Below are 21,128 nucleotides of genomic sequence, written 5' to 3'. Positions count from 1 at the left end.
CATATACATATATTGCTACATTCAAAGTAAACCTCTGTTTGTTTTCAGTAAATTCACTAATTGATGTACATCTTCATTCCTTTTTAATCTGTCACTCACTCTCTTAACCCCAACTTATGCATTACACATCACATCCTCAATTATATGTTTTGTACAGTCAACAAAACAGATAATTGAAGATGATCTTACCCTCTATACTTCCTTCTATAATCATTCAACAAACCTGGGAACCTTAATGAATATCTCACAATACATGTTCTTTGCATAAGAATCTTCCATAAACTACTCATATCTCCAATTCATCTTATAACTTCCACTATCAACCTACTTAAGAACGTGTCTCAAAAGCCACTACTCTTCTCTTTCTGGCTTTCCTACTGTTCATATTTCACTGCCAAAAAACTCTAACTAGCAATGGATGGACAGTGAATAAAAAGTAGTAAATATGGAAAAGTATTTATTGTACAGTAAAGTAAATACTTAAATATTTTCAAGTTGCATTTCAGTAGTTAAATGAAGTTTTCCATATTTACTGTGTTGAATACAGAAATTACTTTTCTCAGTGGTATGATGTCCATATGATTAACAAACTTTAAACTCACTTTAGACAGCTGTTAATTTTGAAATAACCGTTGATTATTTCAACGGTTGAAATAATCAACCGTTGAATGAATTACTTAGGAATCAGAAATAGGACTAAATAAAAGAATTTGATTACAGGAATAAATTTTTATTTCAGGACAGTAATTTAACGCCTCATTTTTTAGTATTTAACTCCTCATTATCCCTCTACTGCACTTTGTTTATTCCAGTTTAATTTAAATTAAATTTCTCCTCTAGCAAAGAATGAACAAATTATACATAATTCTTCTTTCTTTGTATTCTTAAACATTTTATATTTTTAGACATCATTAAAATAGATTAACATCACACTTTCTTCCTTCTTCAGACACCTCTACTTCTAACTTTTTCAGTTGATTGGACAACATTTAATTTTCACTTGGGATTAGAGTATAAACAGAAATTTTTTGTCATTTGGAATGAGTGTAGATACATTATAAGCTGTTGTAAAATTAGTTCAGTTCTTATGCAGGGTGCATTGGCCATAGGGTGATTAACTATTGTAATAGCAGCAGCTGTAGGAGTATGCAGAAAGTTAGATTTAAACGAGTGTAAAATTAGAGTTTGCTCATGGATAGGATACATTTGTCAATGGTAGTTGCAGCTGTGCAAGCCATCTGATGTAGAATTGCAACATGACAATTAAAAAAAAATAAGGGTGTGGGATATCAATGATGAAATTAATAAGCAAAATAAATAAATAAATAAATAAAATAATTTTTTTTAACGGCATATAAAAATGTTTTTCTTCCATAGTGAAACAGTGTAGGAAATTAGGGTTAAATCTTTTCTGGTAAGCTTATTCTTAAAGTAGAAATAATTTTATTTTTTATTAAAAATAATAGTTTAGTGTTCTATAAGGTATTAAAAAGTGTAAGAGTATTAAAGTGTACGATATTAAAAATTTTATTAATACCTCATAGAGGATAAATGAATTATCAAAATTACACTCAAATGACTTGAATAATTATACTCTATATATTTAAATGTGTACTTTAATTCATATTTATATTGTATAGAACCACGCAATTACAGAATCCTGTTTCCAGTTCTTGAAAAAAATGCAGTCTACAACAGGTACCTTGAATAACATGTATCTATAACTAACAATAAATAATCAATCATCTACCTTATTGAAAGCCATACGTGCAGCATCAAGTTTATTCAATGTTAAAAAACTTCTTATCAGTGCATTTGCCTGCCATAGTGCCTCTGTACGTTGCTGTGGATAAAAGACCACCCAGTCTAGTGCAGAAACTTTAGATAAATCTTCCTCTGTTGTTTCTCCCAGAAGACTCAAAACAGCCTGTTGTTCTGCAGTTTTATTTCTACAAAAAAGAATAAAGAAAGTTAAGATTCGCCTTGAATGAAATGTAAAAAGTTAAAAAGAAAAACTGGGACTTAATACACAATTTACAAACTTAAAGTTACTTTAACATTTCCTCTTTGCAGACTGTAATGTCTACTATATGTTTTACACAGCCTAATATCAAGGATTGACACACTCTTGACAGTTTTATGTAGAGAATCATAGTTTATAATCATGAAAATAAATAAAATATGTTAATAACTAAAGGCTGGAAAGGCCCTATTTAATTTATTTATAAAGACTTATTTGTTTATTTACTTATTGCTTATTACTTTTTTATTTTCTTCTATGAGTGCTGTTTTTTTCCGACAGGCTACAAAAAAAGACACATTGACATAACAAAATGACTTTACTACTAAAAGTTGAGTAGAATCTAAATTATTTTCCTACATAATTGCCAAAATGACTGAGGCATTTGTCTTATCGTGACAACAGCTTTCAGATGCCCTCTTCAAAGAAGTTTGCCGTCACTGAGGTAAGGTATGTCTTGACAGCATCCTGAAGTTCTTTGTTGGTGGTGAAATGTTGTCCGCCCAATCATGCCTTCAATTCTTGAAAAAGGTTAAAACTGCTAGGTACTAGGTCTGGATTATACGGTGGATGGTAGAAAACTTCCCACTAGAAAACATGTAGATAGACATGATAGATAAAAATGTAGATAGACATGTAGATAAACATGTAGGTAGAAAACATGACGCAAGAAGGTCTTGCATCATGTTGACACAGTGCGGTTGTGCATTGTCACAGATCTAAACCATGCTGAACAAGAGTATGTCTGTTTGTTTGTTTATGCTCCAACAAGATATCTTTATGGTCCCAAAAAACTGTAACCAATGTTTTCTTGTTGCTCAGTATCTGTTAGAACTTTTTTGGTTTGCTTGGAGAAGAAGTATGCATCCACTGCTTAAACTCTTCTTTGGTTTCTGGACTGTCATAATGGATCCAAGCCTCATTGCTAGTAACGATAGACTATAAAAATTCTTCTCCCTCATTATCATAACGCATGAAAAACATTAAGGCTGACACAATTTTCTGCGTTTTGTGATTGTCACTTAACATTTTTGGGGCCCAACATGCACACATTTTCCGGTATCCTATGTCTTTAGTCACAATTGTGTACAGAGACCTTGAAATTTCTGCAGAAAGTTCACTTACCATAAACCTCTGTTTGTTGCAGACAAAATCAACAACACTCAACCAGGCATACAATAGTGACAGACTTGAATCCTTGCCCACCTTTATCATGGATGTCTATTCGCCCTTCTTTAAATTTCCTACACCATTCCCATACACTACCATCACTCATTAAGTTTTCACCATATACTAGAGTCATTCTGCGATGGATTTCAGCAGTGCTACATCCTCCTGCTTGCAGAAAAGATAGATCTACGATCTATCTTTTCTGCAAGCAGGAGGCAAACATAGAAGCGTAGATCGTAGCGGCCATGTTCAATTGCCCATAGCTTGGCTTAAACTAATGGAAAGGAGGATCAGTCTGAGTCCCCAACCACAGATTGTGGAAGGGGGGCGCAATCGCATAATGCGCAGACCTAGCTCCTACCTATCTCTTGTTTACTTAGATGCACGATCAGAGGTTGAAAAAAAAACTTGGTACTTTTGTATTTTCACAGAAATCTCTGGTTTGTTAAAAGATATCATAATTTGAATATATTTTTAAATATAAACTGAATAATTTTAATTAAATGTACTACTTCCCTAATACAATTATCAAGTACAAACTTCACTAGTTCATTAATTACACTGCCCAATCATGAAAATGTTTCAGGCTCAAAAGTAACTTATTCTCATATATTTCCATCTGCTGAATTCAGAACTCACTGTAAAAATGACCAATTAGTTCTTGCTTTGGAGGTAGAATGTCATTTTTTTACCAGATCTACATTTTTAGTTTGGGAATATTTTGTTTTTGGAGTTGTCACACCTGTTAAATGACAAAACACAACGTTCTCTAGCTGTTTGTAGGTTATAAACATTATTACTGTTTCTGTGACTATGAGTTTCATATTGTTTGTGATGTAATTATTGCAGAATTTCTGGTTTTCGAGTGCTTTTGAAGTGAAAAATTTGTTAAATCAAAATGCCATGAAAATGTGTAAATTCAGTGAATAACTTTTGTTGTATTTGTAGTGAAGTAACATTTTTGTCACAGAAACACAATCTGACGCCTCTTGTGAAGGCTGCCTATCAGCATTATTTTGGTATGAAGGTAGGAGACCAGGATAAGTCATGGACTCCACATATATTTTGCAACTCTTGTTCAGTTATACTACGACAATGGCTGAAAAAAAATGATCTATGGCTTTTGCTGTGCCTATGGTTTGATGGGAGTCAACAAACCATACAGATAACTGCTATTTCTACTTGACTCCACCTATTAAGGCATGATTATCAATGAAGAAAACAGAAACAGTTTAATACCCTAATCTTCCATCTGCTATTTGACTTATTCCACATTCAGATAGTTTACCAGTTCCTACACCACCCCAAAATTATCAGCTTGAAGTAGAAAATGAAGACAGTGTAAGAACCCAACAAGCCTTCCACATCCCATGACTCTGATTTTGACAAAAATGATAAACCACACAGACTTGAGTCAAGCGAAATTGAGTGATCTGATTCGAGACCTTGATTTGTCGAATGTGAAGGCAGAACTTCTAGGATCAAGACTACAGGATTGGAATCTTCTCCAATGTGATTCAGGGTCTCACAGTATAGACATCAACATAAGTATCTGCTTTATTTTTTTGAGAAGAAAAACAATCTTGTTGTTTTCTGCAATGTTAGTAGTTTGATGAAATGTTTGAATCTGAATCATGATCCAACTGAATGGAGGCTATTCATAGACTCCTCCAAGCTTAGTTTGAAAGCACAGTGGCAACCATCTTCCTTCTATTCCTGTTGGTTATGCAATTCACATAAAGGAGACTTATGCAAACATGGCAATCTGCTAGACTCAATCAAATATGCTGAACACAAGTGGAAAATCTGTGGCGATCTAAAAGTCATCGCTGTACTCCTAGCAATGCAACTGGGGTACACTACATACTGCTGTGTTTTATGTGCGTGGGACAGTAGGGATAGGAAATCACATTACATTCAAGCAGACTGGCCTGCAAAAAATCTTAACTCCAGCGAGAAAAATGTCGTTGCCGAGCCTCTCGTGGGCACAAAAGATGTTCTTTCAACCCTTCATATAAAGCTAGGTTTGATGAAAAATTTTGTTCAAAGTAAGAACCAAAAAGGACAGGCCTTTAAGTACTTAAGAGACAAATTTCCTACATTAAGTGATGCAGAAATTAAGGATGTATTTTTTTTTGGGCCACAAATTCGACAACTTGTAAAGGATCCTGAATTTGACTTAATTTTGGAGAGGAAAGAAAAGGAAGCTTGGAAAGTCTTAAAGGGAGTCATTTATGGATTTTTAGGCAACAAAAGAGATAGAAACTACAGTCAGTTGGTGAAAGTACTTCTGCAAAAATACCATTAACTCAGATGCAACATATCCCTTAAAATCCATTTTCTCCACTCACACCTGGATGTTTTTGTACAGTTGTCAGTAATGAGCACAAAGAAAGATTCCATCAGGATGTTTCTGTAATGGAGCAAAAATATCAGGGCTGTCGGAATGAAGCAATCCTTGTGGATTACTCTTGGTCTGTGTGTAGGGATGCTCCAAAGCTCTCTTAAAAGAGGAAAGCCAAAAGACAACAATCTCATGAAGCCACCTGATTCTCTTCAGACCCAACCAACTGCCAGATATTCTTTCATCAATTAAGAACTCTTAGAATGTAACTGTCATTAAAAAAATGTCAAATGAACTTTCTACGTTTTTGGTATATGTAATTAAAATGGACCATTTTCTCTTAATCCGATAAAATAAAATACTTCCACCTATTGTATATCACAGAAACTAGAGCTAATAAAAATTTTTCTTGGTCATATTTGTTTTTCTCAACCCAAAATTAGTAAGATTTGACTATTGAAGTAAAGGAAACATTAAAAAAAAAAAAATGTTTTGTTCGGCAGTGTTATTTCTTATTATTGTTTATTTTCTTAAGAGTAGGTGCTTAAAATGAGTTTTGAAAGTTATTAAACTTTTGAGTAGAGTTCTAAACAAATAAACTTAAAAAATTTACAAATAATGAAAATATTTAAAAAAGAATTTGTTATAAAACTTAATAACCTAATATCTTAGACTGCCTGAACTTACAAATAACTTCATATTGACTTCCAATCAATAATAAACAAAAACTATTTATAATTACAGAATTAATTCACAGAGTTCATAAATACACAAAAAAAAAAAGAAAAGTTAAATACCTAATATTTTCTACAACACGTTGAGTAATAGCTTCAACTTGTAGTTCAACTGCTTCAGCAGCTTTTAAACACAGATGGCGTTCTTCAGGATCAGTAACAGTTTCTAAGTAGCTGGCAAATACGTTAACTTGATTTTCTTGAGGTAAAGTAGCAACATAGTGAGCAACAAGTTCTGGATCTCTTTGACTGACTAATATCTATACAGAACATTTAGAACAAAAACTTTTTAAATATTCAACATGTTATTTAGTTCAATAAAATCTTAAATTATTAACAATGAGTACTGACAAGTCTGATATAAAATATCTTACTGTTAACCCTTTCATAAAGTAAAGTGTGACCAAATTACCAAAAGTTTTGTTTCATACGTCAATGAAAACAAATTTTTAGAAAGTAGAGTAAGTAAGAGCAGACTTGAAATTATGAGAGAAGGTTTGTTTCTGTTTACAAGGAGAATAGCTAGATTAATAAGTGAGAGGTTGATGAACCAGTTTTTAATTTTATCACTTGTGGATCTGTCATAAAACTAATGACAGTAAACAACAATTAATGGAGTGGCATCAAGCACTATTCAAGAATTCCTTCAAAATGAAATCTCTGATCATAAGGAAAATGATGGTGACATATGTGGGACCAGTATACCTTTTTACTTGATGATTTCATACAAAGTGGCACAATAAAGTCACTATCTCCCTAACTGCCTCTTTCATACAATACAAAAAAAATAATATAGTTTATTGTAACAGCATTCTTTTATGATACTGGTTACAGCGGTTGGGTTCAGCTACTGAAGCACTGCTCACAATTTTGGCTGGGAAATATCTGAACACCCACTGCACTGCACTGTCCTGATCTTGCGTTAACATTTATCATTACTTCCTAAACTAAAAGTATTTGTAAACAGTAGTACTCTAAAAGTGATAATGAGGAAAAAAGCAGTTGCTAACAAAAGAAGTGCTGGATCTCTGTAATGATACATTTCTAATTTAAGGTTTAAATTGAAGTGGTATCTATTTAGAAAATTAAGAAAAGTTTGTTGTAAACATCAAATAAATATTTTTTAATCCCTGACTGTTTTAAATGAATGTAATTAAATGTTCTTTACTTTTTAGATGACCAGCGTGTTGGTCACTTCCTGTGTATTTGATAATGACTTTTAGGCTACTCTGTCTTTCCTTATAATTTTAATTTTTGAATAAAACTTGTAATAATTTATATAAATAATACTACAATAGTCACTGCTGATCAAGTTTGTACGTGGTTACAAAATAAAAAATATTTTAATTATTAAAATTAAAGCTTAATTTTTATTTTTATTATAACAATAGCTACTGTAATTTTCCAGTAATACTTATTTAAGTTAACTATTACAGAATAATATAAACAATGGTTATCATTTTATGATGGATGAAACAATTATATTTTAATCTGTGAAGAACGTCGAAGAAGACTGATCTAGATTCAGATTCAGATCTAACAAAAGCAGTGTGATGTAGTTAGAGATTATACTTTTCATTATAAAACTTTTGACAATGTTACGCAGAAGTAGAAACAATCTGAATGTTTTAAATCCCATCCAATTCAAAGTCAAGTGCAAAAATTTTAATAATAAAATGATCCAAATTTTATGAATACACGCATCATTAGAAGAATTATCATTTTTAAGATAACAGTTAACAGGATATAATTATTTTATCAAATAACTAAAATGGCATAAAAATTGTTTAAAAAAAATCATATCATGTCAACAGGATAATTAACTTACTTTCACATATGCTTTTAAGATCTCATCTCCTACATCTTCCAGGTGACTTTCTCCTACTAATCTTAAAACTAAAACAAGATGGGCCAAAAATCTGAAACATAAAGGTATCATAGAACAGTTTCATTAATTTAATAAGAACTAGAAATAAATTTATATGTAAATTTACTTATTTCAATTATTAAGAAATAAATAAATAGTAATTTCCATTAACAAAAATGATGTACAATTTTTTATAAAATATAAAATAAATTTATCAAATAATATACGTTCCATTAAAAATCCTAGAATGGGCAGATTCAAGTATATCCACTTAGGTAACATTTAGCAACTGGTCTTAGCATTATTTTGGAAGACTTCTGTGATTGCAGTATACATTCATACACCTAAATTCAGTATCTGCATTTATATATTGCTACTATCTCCCACAATATATAACTGCTGGTTGTATTGCTCCAGTTATGTATTAATTTTGTCCATTTTTCTGATTATTCTCATGAAGTTTATATACTGAGCACAAGTTGGCAGGAGAAATTATTAAACTATTACCTTTACTTCAATGGATACTATTACCATAAATAAATAATTAATGAAAACATGCTTGTAATAAAAGTAAAATTATGTATGTTATCAATAACTCTGATAAATAAAAACTGGAATTTTCAAACAGGCAGTTTTTGCAAACAGTCAACATTTTAAAATTGATAACTTATAAATAAAATCAAGTTTCAAAAATTATTTTAATATACTTCAATAAGTTATATAAAATTTACAATTTTTTGCATTCATAATCACAACATTAAAAATATTACCTAACAAACTGAGGTTTACAATAATCAGACTGAATCCATTCACCCATCTGGCTCATTAATTCTGGAATCCGATCCAATATAAGAAGTTTTTGTACCATCCGTTCTGGTTTGACAGCTTCACAACTAACATGAGGATCATTACTAGCTTCTAGTTCAGTGAAGATCTCTTCTATATTCAACCTATGAAAAATTAAACGTCAATACTTAATAAAGTACAACTTAATACCTGCAGTTAGATAACTTCTTTACATCCATATAAATAGAGTTGCGGAATATGTATTGTTCTTTATAAGTTCATACATTTTTAAATAAAAACTCAGAATATACCTATACAAAGATCCTTTGTTCTTCTTAGGGTATAAATAGATTGTAAAAGTAACTCCAAAAGCTAAGAATTTTAATATGCAATCTGAAGTACAATTTGATAATTTCCATAAATAATACATAAAAAAATAAAAATATATTGATACAATGGGTTAAATGTATAAAAATTAATAACTGTTTGAAAAAAAATATACATATAAATACATTTTGTATAAGAACATTTTGAATAAGGAGTAATTCAATTTCCTCAGAAATGTGATGTGATGTCCTATAATTAAAGGGTTAATTACAATATTATTGATGTTTTTTTTTTAATTTATATAATTTCTTGAATATGGGGTTTAAATATGTTACTTTAGTTTCTACTATTAAAATGTCTTTTACATAATAATAATTATAATAAACTATATTTATTTTGCTAATGACTGCAGCAGTCAATGCCAATTAAAATTTGTACAAAAACTGATGAAAATAAGAATTATTTATAGAACATTAGTCTCCAATATTTATTCTTTTTAGTACAAATTAACAGTCAATGTGAAACATTAAATGAAATCAGCTACAACTGATTTCATTTGATTATGTTAATATGCGTACAAGTTCTTAAATATTACTTAAGTAAAAATACAAAACTTTGATAAAATATCTATAAAAATATTATTATAACCTTTTTGTTTTTGAACAACTTTTTTCAAAATTTAAAAAATAAGTTCTAAGCCAGTGGTGTCTATGAATAGGTATAACATTTTTATAATATAAGAAAAATTCCAACATTTCTCTTTTATTATAAAAGTGGTTAATCTTTAAATCACTGAGATTTGAACTTGGAATCATGGAATCTTAGGAAGAAAGGTTAAGATGCTACCTGCTACCACCATGGAGATAGTATTTGCAGTCTCCTTGCAGTGTAGGATAAACAAAAGCCTACAACTCTGGCTGGCATAACAAATTATAATACACAAATTGAAAAGCAAATACAATACTTTAAATAGAAAGTATAAACCATGAGATTTTTAAGGTGTGATTTACTATGCTGAAAACGGCTACATACTTCAAGAACTTAAAATACCATTTTGAATGTTTTCAAGAATTTTTTTAAATCCAGATGTACAAAATTTAATTGCAAGATTTAATATAGATTGAAAATTGTTTAAGTTTGCCAAATTGTCAAACCACTTTTATCTATTTTTAATTATAATGTGGTTTTTAGTTACATTTACTAATATCTGGAGAGTATTCTGACAGAACTGTATACCTTACATTCTTTTGTTGTATAACTATTATATATGTGAGTATGTATATATATACATATTAATTTCTTCAATATTAATAAATGTTACTAAACAGAGAAACAGAACAGAACAAATGGCAGTTGAGCAATGGCTTTAGTCCTTTCCTTACATCATCTTCAATCTTGAATATTATGCAACATTGAAATAGAATTAATTCTCCCTCTCCACCCATGTATTGCTACTATAGATAAATCAAATATATAACTTGCAAAAGTAACGGATTATAAAAATAATAAAACAAAATAAATAATATTAAATTTTTATTAGCAATTAAAAGTTAAATATTTTTGTAGTCTTTACAAATAAAAATTTAATAGTTTTATCATTAGGAAGTGATTACACCTATGAAGTGTGTAAGATACATAAAGATTCATCACATGCAGGCTGTAAGGGGTTGTTTGTTGGAAGGGGTAGTAACAGTTTTGTTAGTTTTTTTTTTTTTTAGGGCGAAAAACGCTTGCGCGTTATCATCGCCCGGAGTCTTTTTTTTTATATAAAAAATAAAAGGATTTAAAACTATTCTAAAAGATGGATAAAACTTACGACTAATATCACAGATAAAAACTAATATAAAGTCAAGAGTAAATAGAATTTTACAAAGTCCAAGATGGGTGTAAAGGGCCCATTCTTGGATAACAAAAGACTAAAAAAAAACTAAAAACCATAAAAGATCTAATATAAAACTTAAAACTAAAACAACAAAATGAAATAAAACTTAGAACTAATACAAATTATATAATTAAAACCAGGTTAAAAATAAAAATTAAAAAGTTGAAATAAAACTTAAAACTAACATTACTAAAATTTTACAACTAATATCACAGACAGTCTTTAAAATATTAAAAATAAATAAAATAAATAAAAAATAACTGTATAAAATTTAACAAATTCCGATAAGGAGTGTAAAAGGCTCCTAATCGGATAAAAAAAAAAAAAAAATAAAAAATAAATAAATAAAAAAAAAACAAAGAATAAAAAAAAATCAAAAACTCAGAAAAAAAGAAACTTATTTGAAAACTCTTCTAGCATTAAAAAATATACGCAACGATATTAAATTTTTTGCATTAACCCAGCACTTCGAAGAAATAAAAACAATCGGGTTAAAATTTCATTATCATTGCACAAGACACCACGGATGTTTCTGGGTAGATTAAATTTACGACGCAACGCCGCATAACATATGCAATCCACAAGTATATGGTGCACAGTCATGGGGCAGTTGCATCGTGCGCATAGGGGTGCTTGTCCTCTTATCATCAGGTAATCGTGTGTGATACTCGTCTGTCCTATCCGCAATCGACAAAGGACTACTTCTTCACGCCGAGTTTTTCTGTATGAGGTGTCCCATGGTAACACAGAATCTTTAATCTGTCTGAGTTTATTATCAACGGTAGCCGTCCAGTCACCTTGCCACCACGCTCTCAGTGATTGTTTTACACAATTAATAAAATCAGAGGTAGCAATTCGGTTGGTGAAAGGAGGCTGATTACATGCTTCTTTGGCAGCAGAATCTGCATGTTCATTACCTGGAATCCCTACGTGGCTAGGGACCCAGCAAAAACTTAATTCTGTGTTGCGATTATTCAACTCAGCGATTGCGTTATAAATTTCAATGACGATAGAATGTTTAGAATAAAAATTTTTTAAGGCATGGAGAGCACTACACGAGTCACTGCAAATAAGAATTTTTCTATATTTAGGGTTAATGATGTTTAGAGCCTTATTTATAGCATATAGTTCAGCCGTAAACACACTCGTAATACTGGGGAGGCCAAACATATAAGTTCTCTCATTGACAACAAAAGCACACCCAACTGTATCGTTTTGTTTCGATCCATCAGTGTATACAACCGCGTCTGGTTTCGTCTTGGAGAGAACACACTGAAACATCTGCTGAAAGACGATAGATGGTGTTGATTGTTTATTATATGTAGTCAGGTCAAAATTAAAATTTATGAGGTTTATTCTCCATGGAGGATATGAGCAAGGGTACATAGGAAAGAATGACGGTGTGTCAACATTTATATGCTGCAGCAGACGCCAGGTACGGACACCTACAGGTGCAGTACGACGTGGATGATCCTCATACTTTCCTAGATTAGGATTTTTAAAGACTGACTCAAGAACCGGGTGATTTGGCTGTCCTCTGAGACGAGCAAAATAAGATAATAAGAGCTGGTCTCGTCTATCCCAAAGTGATGGTTCACCACAGTCTACAAGTAAGCTTGCGACAGGACTTGATCTAAACGCGCCTGTGGCAAGCCGAAGGAAAGCATGATGTACACTATCCAGACTTTCAAGCACGCTTTGACGAGCTGAAGAGTAGGCGACACAACCATAATCTAAACGGGAGCGAACAAAGGAATAGTAAAAACGTATCATACATGATCTATCGGCTCCCCAGTTGGTGTTAGTAAGGACTCGCATCATATCTAGAATTTTGGAACATTTTGTTTTCAATTCTTTTAAATGTTTGGCCCAAGTAAGACGGGTATCAAAAAATAAACCTAAAAACTTGACGTAAGTAGAGATAGTAATAGTCTCTCCGTTCAGAAAAATTTGCGGAATAGAAGGGTTTCGTAGCCGAGAAAAAACTACACATTTTGTTTTTTCGGACGAAAATGTGCCAGTAATCCTGGACCAAGCTTCAAGGTGATATATAGTGTTCTGCAGTAGTCTCTCTGCTGTAGGTGCCGAACGGCTTGCAATGTAGATAGCAAAGTCGTCAGCAAATAGAGAGCATGAGACAGGAGCCTGAACACATTTGGTAATATCATTTATGGCTACAGAAAATAAGGTGGCACTTAATACACTACCTTGGGGCACTCCATTTTCCAAGATGACACTATCTGAGAGCGAATCATCCACACGAACACGAGCCGTTTGGTGATTTAAGAATCCCCGGATAAAAGCAAGCATATTGCCCTTGATTCCCCATTCTTTGAGAGTGTTAAGAATACCACGTCGCCAGGCTGTGTCATACGCCTTTTTTATATCGAAGAAGATAGCGACGAGATGCTGCCGATTTAGGAAAGCGTTTTGTATGGCTGTTTCTAGTGACACTAAATGGTCAATAGAAGATCGTCCTTGTCGAAAACCACACTGTTCTGGAGAGAGAAAGCCATGTTTCTCCAAGTACCATGTAAGTCTGCGGCACAAAACGCTTGTTAATGAAATAGGGTGGTAGCTTGGGGGGTTGGTTTGGTCTGTACCAGGTTTTAGTACTGGTATAATAAATGCTTCTGACCAGCCGGGTGGGAAGACTTGTTCGGAGAATAAACCGTTGAAAATATTCAAAAGTTGTTGTAGTGCCGAATTAGGAAGGTGTGAAAGCATGGAAAGGCGAATGTTGTCCGGTCCAGAGGAAGTGTCCCGTGAATTTTTAAGTGCATGTAACAATTCTTTAAATACGAATGGAGTGTTTAATTCACCAACCGAATCACCAATGTTTAACGACAACACCTCCATTTGTATCTTGTATCGTTGAAAATCGTTATTATATGATGAGGTGAGAGACAACGAGCGGAAAGATTTTGCTAGACTATTTGCCACTTCCGAGGATGATGAAAGGAGTTCTCCTTCATCAATAAGACCAAGAATAGATTGTTTCGGTGATCCGAAGATTGCACGAATTTTCTTCCATACAGTAGACGTGGAAGTAGTGCGTGAGATAGTGCTCACGTATTTTGTCCATGAATTCCTCTTAGCGTCCAAGAATACTCGACGGCACACCGCTCTAGCCCTGCGGTATAAATTTAGATGTTCTGTTGTAGGCCTACGATTAAATTTACGTAGTGCCTGCCGTCGATTCCTAATAGCATTAATTTGCATTCATCATTCCACCATGGAACGAAAGGACGTCTAGGATTACCCGATGTTTGTGGGATATATCTGTTGGCATTCTTAAGTATCATGGACGTAAAAGAAGAATATTGGTCGAGGATGTTCGCTCCATCGTCATACTGAGATTGGAATGCTTTATGGTATCCGTTCCAATCTGCCTTTTCAACAATCCATCTCCGTGGCCTTCTTTTAATCTCGCAGTCTACACCTAATAATAATTGGTCTATGATCACTGCCGTGAAAGTCATCACAAACCGACCAATTAAAATGAGGGAGCACATTCGGTGAGCATATGGAAAGATCAAGGTTAGATACAGTACCAGTTGATAAGGACATGAATGTGTGTGATCCATTATTCAGTAGGCAAAGGTCAAAATCTTGTCTCAATCTATTTATCATATTTCCGCGAGTGGAGCAGAAGGTTGAGCCCCAGGAAATATGATGGGCATTGAAGTCTCCTACTATTAACGATGGAGATGGTATTTGCATGAGGAGATTTGAGATATCTAAAGCACTGAACTCAGTGTTCGGTGAGAGATACAGATTGCAGATATGCAGTTTGAAGGGAATAGAGACCTTTACTGCAATAGCAGGAATGACAGTGGTTAGTTGAATTCTTGTAGAATTCTTGAATTCTTCATGAAAATCGCTACTCCACCACTCTCCCTACTGTCTACTAGGCAGTCTTATCTCTCACAGAAGTATCCTCTGAGTGTAATTGGGTCATGTTGTAGAAGGTGAGTCTCTTGGAAACACATGATTAGTGGATCATGTGTGTGCGCTAGTACTCTAATATCTTCAATGCGGGACCGAATACCTCTAACATTCCACTGAATAATGTTCATAAGTGTAAAAAAAAATTAAAAAATTAAATTTCGGAAATTATATAAAAATTAGTTGTAGTGATTCGGTTTTTCTTTTTTGTATTTTTTATTTTATAGAACTCCGATGCCCTAGGGTCGGGTGGTTCTTCAACCATATCCTCCAGTATATGAGGTGATGGTGGAGGAGATTTATTTGAATGGGATGCTGTAGTTGACATCCCAGAGGAGATAGTTAAGTGGGTTCCCATTATGGGGAGCTTATTAGGTGGCTTACTGCCAGCTGTGATAGTCGCTATTCGTGCCGGTATGACTTTGGGAACAGAAACTTTTGTATGTATCACACTGTTTGATTCACTAACTGCGACGGAGGATTTTTTATTCATTTTTGTCAGCTCTGAGATAGTGGCTGTAAGTGAAGCTACTTGATCAGATAGCATCTGAACTTTTAAGTTCATTGCAGAATCCGCACTGCTGATTATTAACATTTGTAGGAATTTGTTTAGATGTAGCGGTGGCAAAAGATACGTCTGGTTTAACCAGGTTCCGTGAATTGTTTATCTTTTTATATTCTCTACGTGCAGCCGGAAAAGATAGTTTTTGCTCCGTACAGATTTTGAGAATTGCCTTTTCTTCTTTAAAAGTTGGGCAATCTCGGGAGCGAGCTGTATGTAGACCACTGCAGTTTGCACATTTTTCACTTTCTTCGCAGTTAGTGTCGTTGTGACCTTCTTTACCACATCGAGCACAGATCTCAGTTTTCGTGCAAGATGTTGTAGTGTGACCAAAACCTTGGCATCTGAAACATCGCCGTGGGTTGGGTATGAATGGTCGTACCCGAACCGAGAGGTAACCCACTTTAATCTTCTCTGGTGGAACAGGGAGATTGAATGTTAATATATGAGACGGTGTCGGTTCTTGTTCCGTTCTGCATTGCTTTGTACAGTTTTTATTAACCCCTAAAATGCACTGAATAATAATTAATGTTCACACTGTATTTCTAAAAGCCAAACAAAAGTAGACTGGAATTAAGATTTCTGCCTCAATTTTTTAACAGTTAAAAAGAATATACATGTTAATTAAATTTATTCCCATGTTCTTTTTATATACTTATAAAGAAAGGTGAACTAAAATTGTTATGATGATAAGTTTTTCATGAGAATGTTAAATCTTCTTCAATTACTATAAAAAGCAGCAATAAAAATCATATTGCATGTAGATTGTTGCTAATGATATATCTTACTTTGTAATAATTGGTTTCTTAAAAATAATAATAATAATAATAAATATATGATATTAGTGTGCTCAATATTACTCTGTTGCCGAGTTGAAATTAACAATACATCCTGACATGACAATTAGTGTATGTAGCAAGCTATAGAGGTATACTAATTATATAGACAAGAAATGTAGCTAACTGCCTGTGGATCCTATTTAAAAAGACAAGACTAAATATCTAGAAACCTCAAGAATACTACATGAATTAATGATTCAATTAAATGAAGACTGTATGATAACACTGTGTTTTACTAACATACTATTTCCTGTAAATGTGAGGCCTATTCAGAAAATATTCAACCTTTTAATTTTCTTTGAAAGTATTTGAATTCAAATGACTGAATTCTGCATGGCGCACTAGCACTCAAATTCATATGCGTGATTTTTTGTAGCCTAGTAGAGTGGAACAGTTACTGTCAGGCAGCTAGTATGGGCGTGTGTAATACATGCTTATTCCATTTTTACTTTTCATACAATAATGGAGTATGCTGAACAGCACTCCTATAAAGTTTTGTCAAAAGCTTGGCGACAGCTAAAATAAAACTATTTAAGATTCAACAGATTTTTAGCAATAAGAGGATTACACAAATTAAAGAAAGATTATAACTAGTTTAAAGATGGTTCAACTTCAGTTAACAGTGACCACAACATCATTAGGCTGTTAGACCTAAATCTAGACATCAACAAACAATAGTTCAATGGCAGGCAACGATAAGTTGCCTCCAGATCTAAAAATTACAAACATCATCCTCCAACAAGGGTTTCTTCTTTTGTGATCCATTTGATTTGCAAAAATATTTTCCAGCCTAGTGATTTTGAGAAGTTGAAACAAAAAAAATAAATCAGTGATACTTTTGTCATATGTAATGACATGCAGACTGCAACGAGAAGATAGTGGATTCAGATACAAGAAAGTTAATTGCTAATATTAAATTAAATGAAAGTAAAAGGGTTTTAAAGGAAATCTACTGTGAATATAGTATGAATAAAATCTTTACAGAAAAATCATTGTTAGATTCTTTGACTGATAATGAGGCGAGTGATAATACTGTAAGCCTAAAAACTGAAAACTTAATCAGAAAACTAAAAAAAAACTTATGCTAGTAACATAACATTATCTGAAGCAGTTTATGAAGTGAAAACTAAGTAAAAGAGGGTTCTTCCTAACTTCACAGAAAACAAGAAATATGATACTTGTAATTGTGTATCAAACTATTTATAACTGCTCAAATTTAATACATATAAAATAACAAAGAAAATGTAATAGTAACTTGTGCCTCTAAAAAACATTTAGCTGACATTAAAAAGATTTTACATGAGGAAATAGGAAGCTATTAAGATGCCTAGGGTTAAAATTGTTGGTATTGATAAGGGAATTTTTAGGGATATTAAGCCACTGAAAGTGATATTAATATACGAAACATCTCATAAGATGACCATAAATGTGAGGATAAACAACATTAATTTAATGAAAAATTTGAAACAATTATCTTCATCATGGGAACTGCAACTGAAATGTATTTTAGCCAAGAAAAATAAAGGTAAAATTTATGTAGGACATCAGTGTGTAAGGTATATGATGATTTGAACATTAAGCCCTGCTATAAATGTGCAAGATATGAACAAAATGTGGGAAAGTGCACAAATCAGCTTACGTGTATTTTTTGCATGGGTTTGAATCTAACCAAGAACAGCAATAATAGGGAAGTTATTAAATGAACAAATTGTATGTTTAGTAATCAAAAATAGAATAATGATACACACATGGCCTCATACACAACAATCTGTATGTGATGTGTAGTATTTTAAAAAATAAAAAGGATTACAATGCTGTATATTCAAAATTAATGCAGCCTGAACAAAAATGGAGCTGTAAGTTTATCATCAAAGATAGAAGATAACATACTGACAAATTCAACAATCGAAGATATAGATATTATACTAGTTTCTAAAAAAGATTTTGAATACAATAACAATGATTATAAAAAAATAAAAAGGTATGAAATCAATGTAACTGATTTACAGGCTCTAAATGAATATTTTGATGATAAAAAAGTACAGATTTTATCTACGTTATCTATAAACATATATTAGAAGTCTTAATGCAAATTTTAAAATGTTACAAGTTTTTGCTGAGTTTGAAAATAAAACCAGATGCCACACCTAACAAGGCTCTTTGATGAATTCTCTCTAGTCTGACTTTGTTCCTTTGTATACCAACTGAATCCTTCCAAACAGGCGTAGCATATAACATAATGGAAGAAACCGCCAACATAATGGCTCGATGTTTAGACGCCTGCGGTGCAACTTGGAAGTCATCAGATGACTTAATGTCTTACAGTCCTTACAGCCCTTTCACAGCACTCCAAAACGTGTTCACTGAACCATAGTGACTTGTTGATTGTCACACCAAGGTACTTCACCTTAAGGCTTTCTTGTATGCGATGATTCCTGATCACCAACCTGATGGGATCAACTCTATGTTTCCCTGTTAAGGAAACATACTGACACTTATCAAGAGCAAGTTTCCGACCGTGGTCTCTCAGCCATACATGGACCAAATCGAGTGCAGCATTGCTCATGTACAGGATCTCCTGCTCCGTCCTGCCACTAATCATAAGGACTAAATCATCCGCATAAGCAATTGACTGCATATGCTACGGCAACCGTATACCCAATATGTCATCAAAAACAATGTCTCAAAGGAGGGGGTCCAACACTGAACCCTGTGGGACTCCCCCAAACATCTGGAAAACTGAAACACCCTTCCAAAGTTTCCGTCTTGATCCATCACTCATTTAAATAATCGCCTACTTGCTTAATCAGGTAATTACTAATGCCCTTATTTACCAGGGCAGACATTATAACATCCCAAGGCACTGAACCAAACGCGTTCCGGATATCAAAGAACACCAAAACAGTGATACCCCTCGTTCTCCATGTGCCTTGTCTAACCTCCTTAGCCCAGTGAACCACTCGTGATACAGCTTGAATGGCCAATCTGCCTGGCACAAAACCATATTGATTTTCATGTACTACCTTTTCTGTTGAGCTCCTCCATGATTCTTGATGCCAACAACCTCTCAGCAACTTTACCCAGATTGTTAAGGAGAGATAACGGTCTAAATCCTCTGGCCATGTCATCAGCATCACCTTTGGGAAGGAATACAAGCTGCACTTCCTTCCAACAGGCTGGGAATGTCCCACCTTCCAGTTCATTATTGAAAATGTGTACTATGGCCCACAGTACCCTACTGATTAGGCTCTTTAGCACCTTGGCCGGGTTTCTGTCCGACCCTGGACTTTTCACATTCCCCAGTCTACATATTGCCATGATAACTTCATCAACAGTATATCTTCTTTACAAAAACTGGAGGGCCAACTATTCTTCGTTCGGCGCAAGGAAAGAGTCTTTTCACCTCACACTTCGCCCTACCTATTGTTAATACAGGAAACCGCCTACTAAATCTCTTCATCACAATCTGGTAGACCCTCCAGTTCCAAAATCCCTATCCAAATCCTCGCACAGCTCCATCCATTTTTTGCGCTTTATTGTCTTAATCTCATAACTGAGGGCACGTCTGCGATCTCTATAATCTTGAGCAGGCTCAACATACTCGGCCCTATCATTTCGATGCAACTGCTGCATACATCTTCGGCTGGATTGTAACTCCCTCCACATCACAGTGCAATTCTTGCAGTCCACCAATATACCGGTTTGATACCCTGATTCTTCATCTCAAACCGTACAATCTCATCTCTGATAATCTTTTGAAGTCCCTCTAGAGTTAAATTCAATTGAACAATCACTTTCTCTACTACTCTATTTACAACCATGTCCACCTGCCAGTTGGACAAATGGAACGGCGGGCCACCGACCCTCACTTTCAATGACGAATCTTGGAAATCAATTGATGTGGCTAGATGATCACTAGCAATATCCTCTGTAAGTACCTTCAAGGAGCAAAGCTCCCGATCCCACCGACCATCCAGAATAATGAGATCAAGGACAGAAGAGTGTCCCCTAGCCATGTACATGGAAATACCATCATTTAAGCAATGTAGTCCATGCAGATGCATCAAATCTGCAAGGATCTCTTCCCGCCTGTTAGTAACAGCGCAGCTGGCTTCTATTATCTTGCAATTGAAGTCACCTAGTATTATCACCCTTCTTCTTGCTTGAGTGACCAGTTCATGTTATCTGTTCATGAACTTGGCATATCGTGGAATGTCACAATTTGGACTAATGTACACCCCCAACAAGTATAGCCGGAGCTAACTCCAAGGCTATCAAGCTGTCTCCCCTCTCTGCCAGTCTTTAATGAACTTTACCACCAACATCACGGATGGCAACATCACCATTTCTATCTGCACACCTGCCATTACCAGACGCGGCATACTTGTTTGGCTCAGGCGTGATAACAAAATCAACATCCATCCATTTAGCCAGCTCCTCGGTCAAATCATGTGAGAGAGGGCTATGATTAGCATTTGTTAAAAGTAATTTAATCATCTTTTCCTGATTGGCAGCCTAAGCCTCTGCTGCGAAGATCAACACCTCTAACATTCATACGACAGTCGGCCTTAAAATGACCATCCTTGCCACATTTAAAACAGGCCCTGCGTCTATCAGGATCCATAAAGCCGGCAGCCCTGTGGCCCACC

The 21,128-nt window shown here is 33.9% G+C and overlaps 1 protein-coding gene across 2 annotated transcripts in view; it reads right to left on the bottom strand.

Moving 5' to 3' along the window:
* Positions 1 to 21,128, bottom strand: part of Nup107 (nuclear pore complex protein Nup107) — a 153,028-nt gene that overhangs the window by 44,069 nt on the left and 87,831 nt on the right. For both annotated transcript variants that reach the window (XM_075372608.1, XM_075372600.1), the window contains exons 11-14: positions 8,906 to 9,085; positions 8,097 to 8,187; positions 6,332 to 6,528; positions 1,751 to 1,949 (exon numbers count right to left, since the gene is read on the bottom strand). In XM_075372608.1, coding sequence (XP_075228723.1) covers positions 1,751 to 1,949; positions 6,332 to 6,528; positions 8,097 to 8,187; positions 8,906 to 9,085 — 667 coding nt within the window. The remainder of the gene's footprint in view (positions 1 to 1,750; positions 1,950 to 6,331; positions 6,529 to 8,096; positions 8,188 to 8,905; positions 9,086 to 21,128) is intronic.

This window comes from Lycorma delicatula, chromosome 1 (assembly GCF_047948215.1).
Source record: "Lycorma delicatula isolate Av1 chromosome 1, ASM4794821v1, whole genome shotgun sequence".
NCBI lineage: Eukaryota > Metazoa > Arthropoda > Insecta > Hemiptera > Fulgoridae > Lycorma > Lycorma delicatula.
The sequence above is the reverse complement of the archived record's forward strand: the minus strand, read 5'-3'. Positions and strand labels throughout refer to the sequence as shown.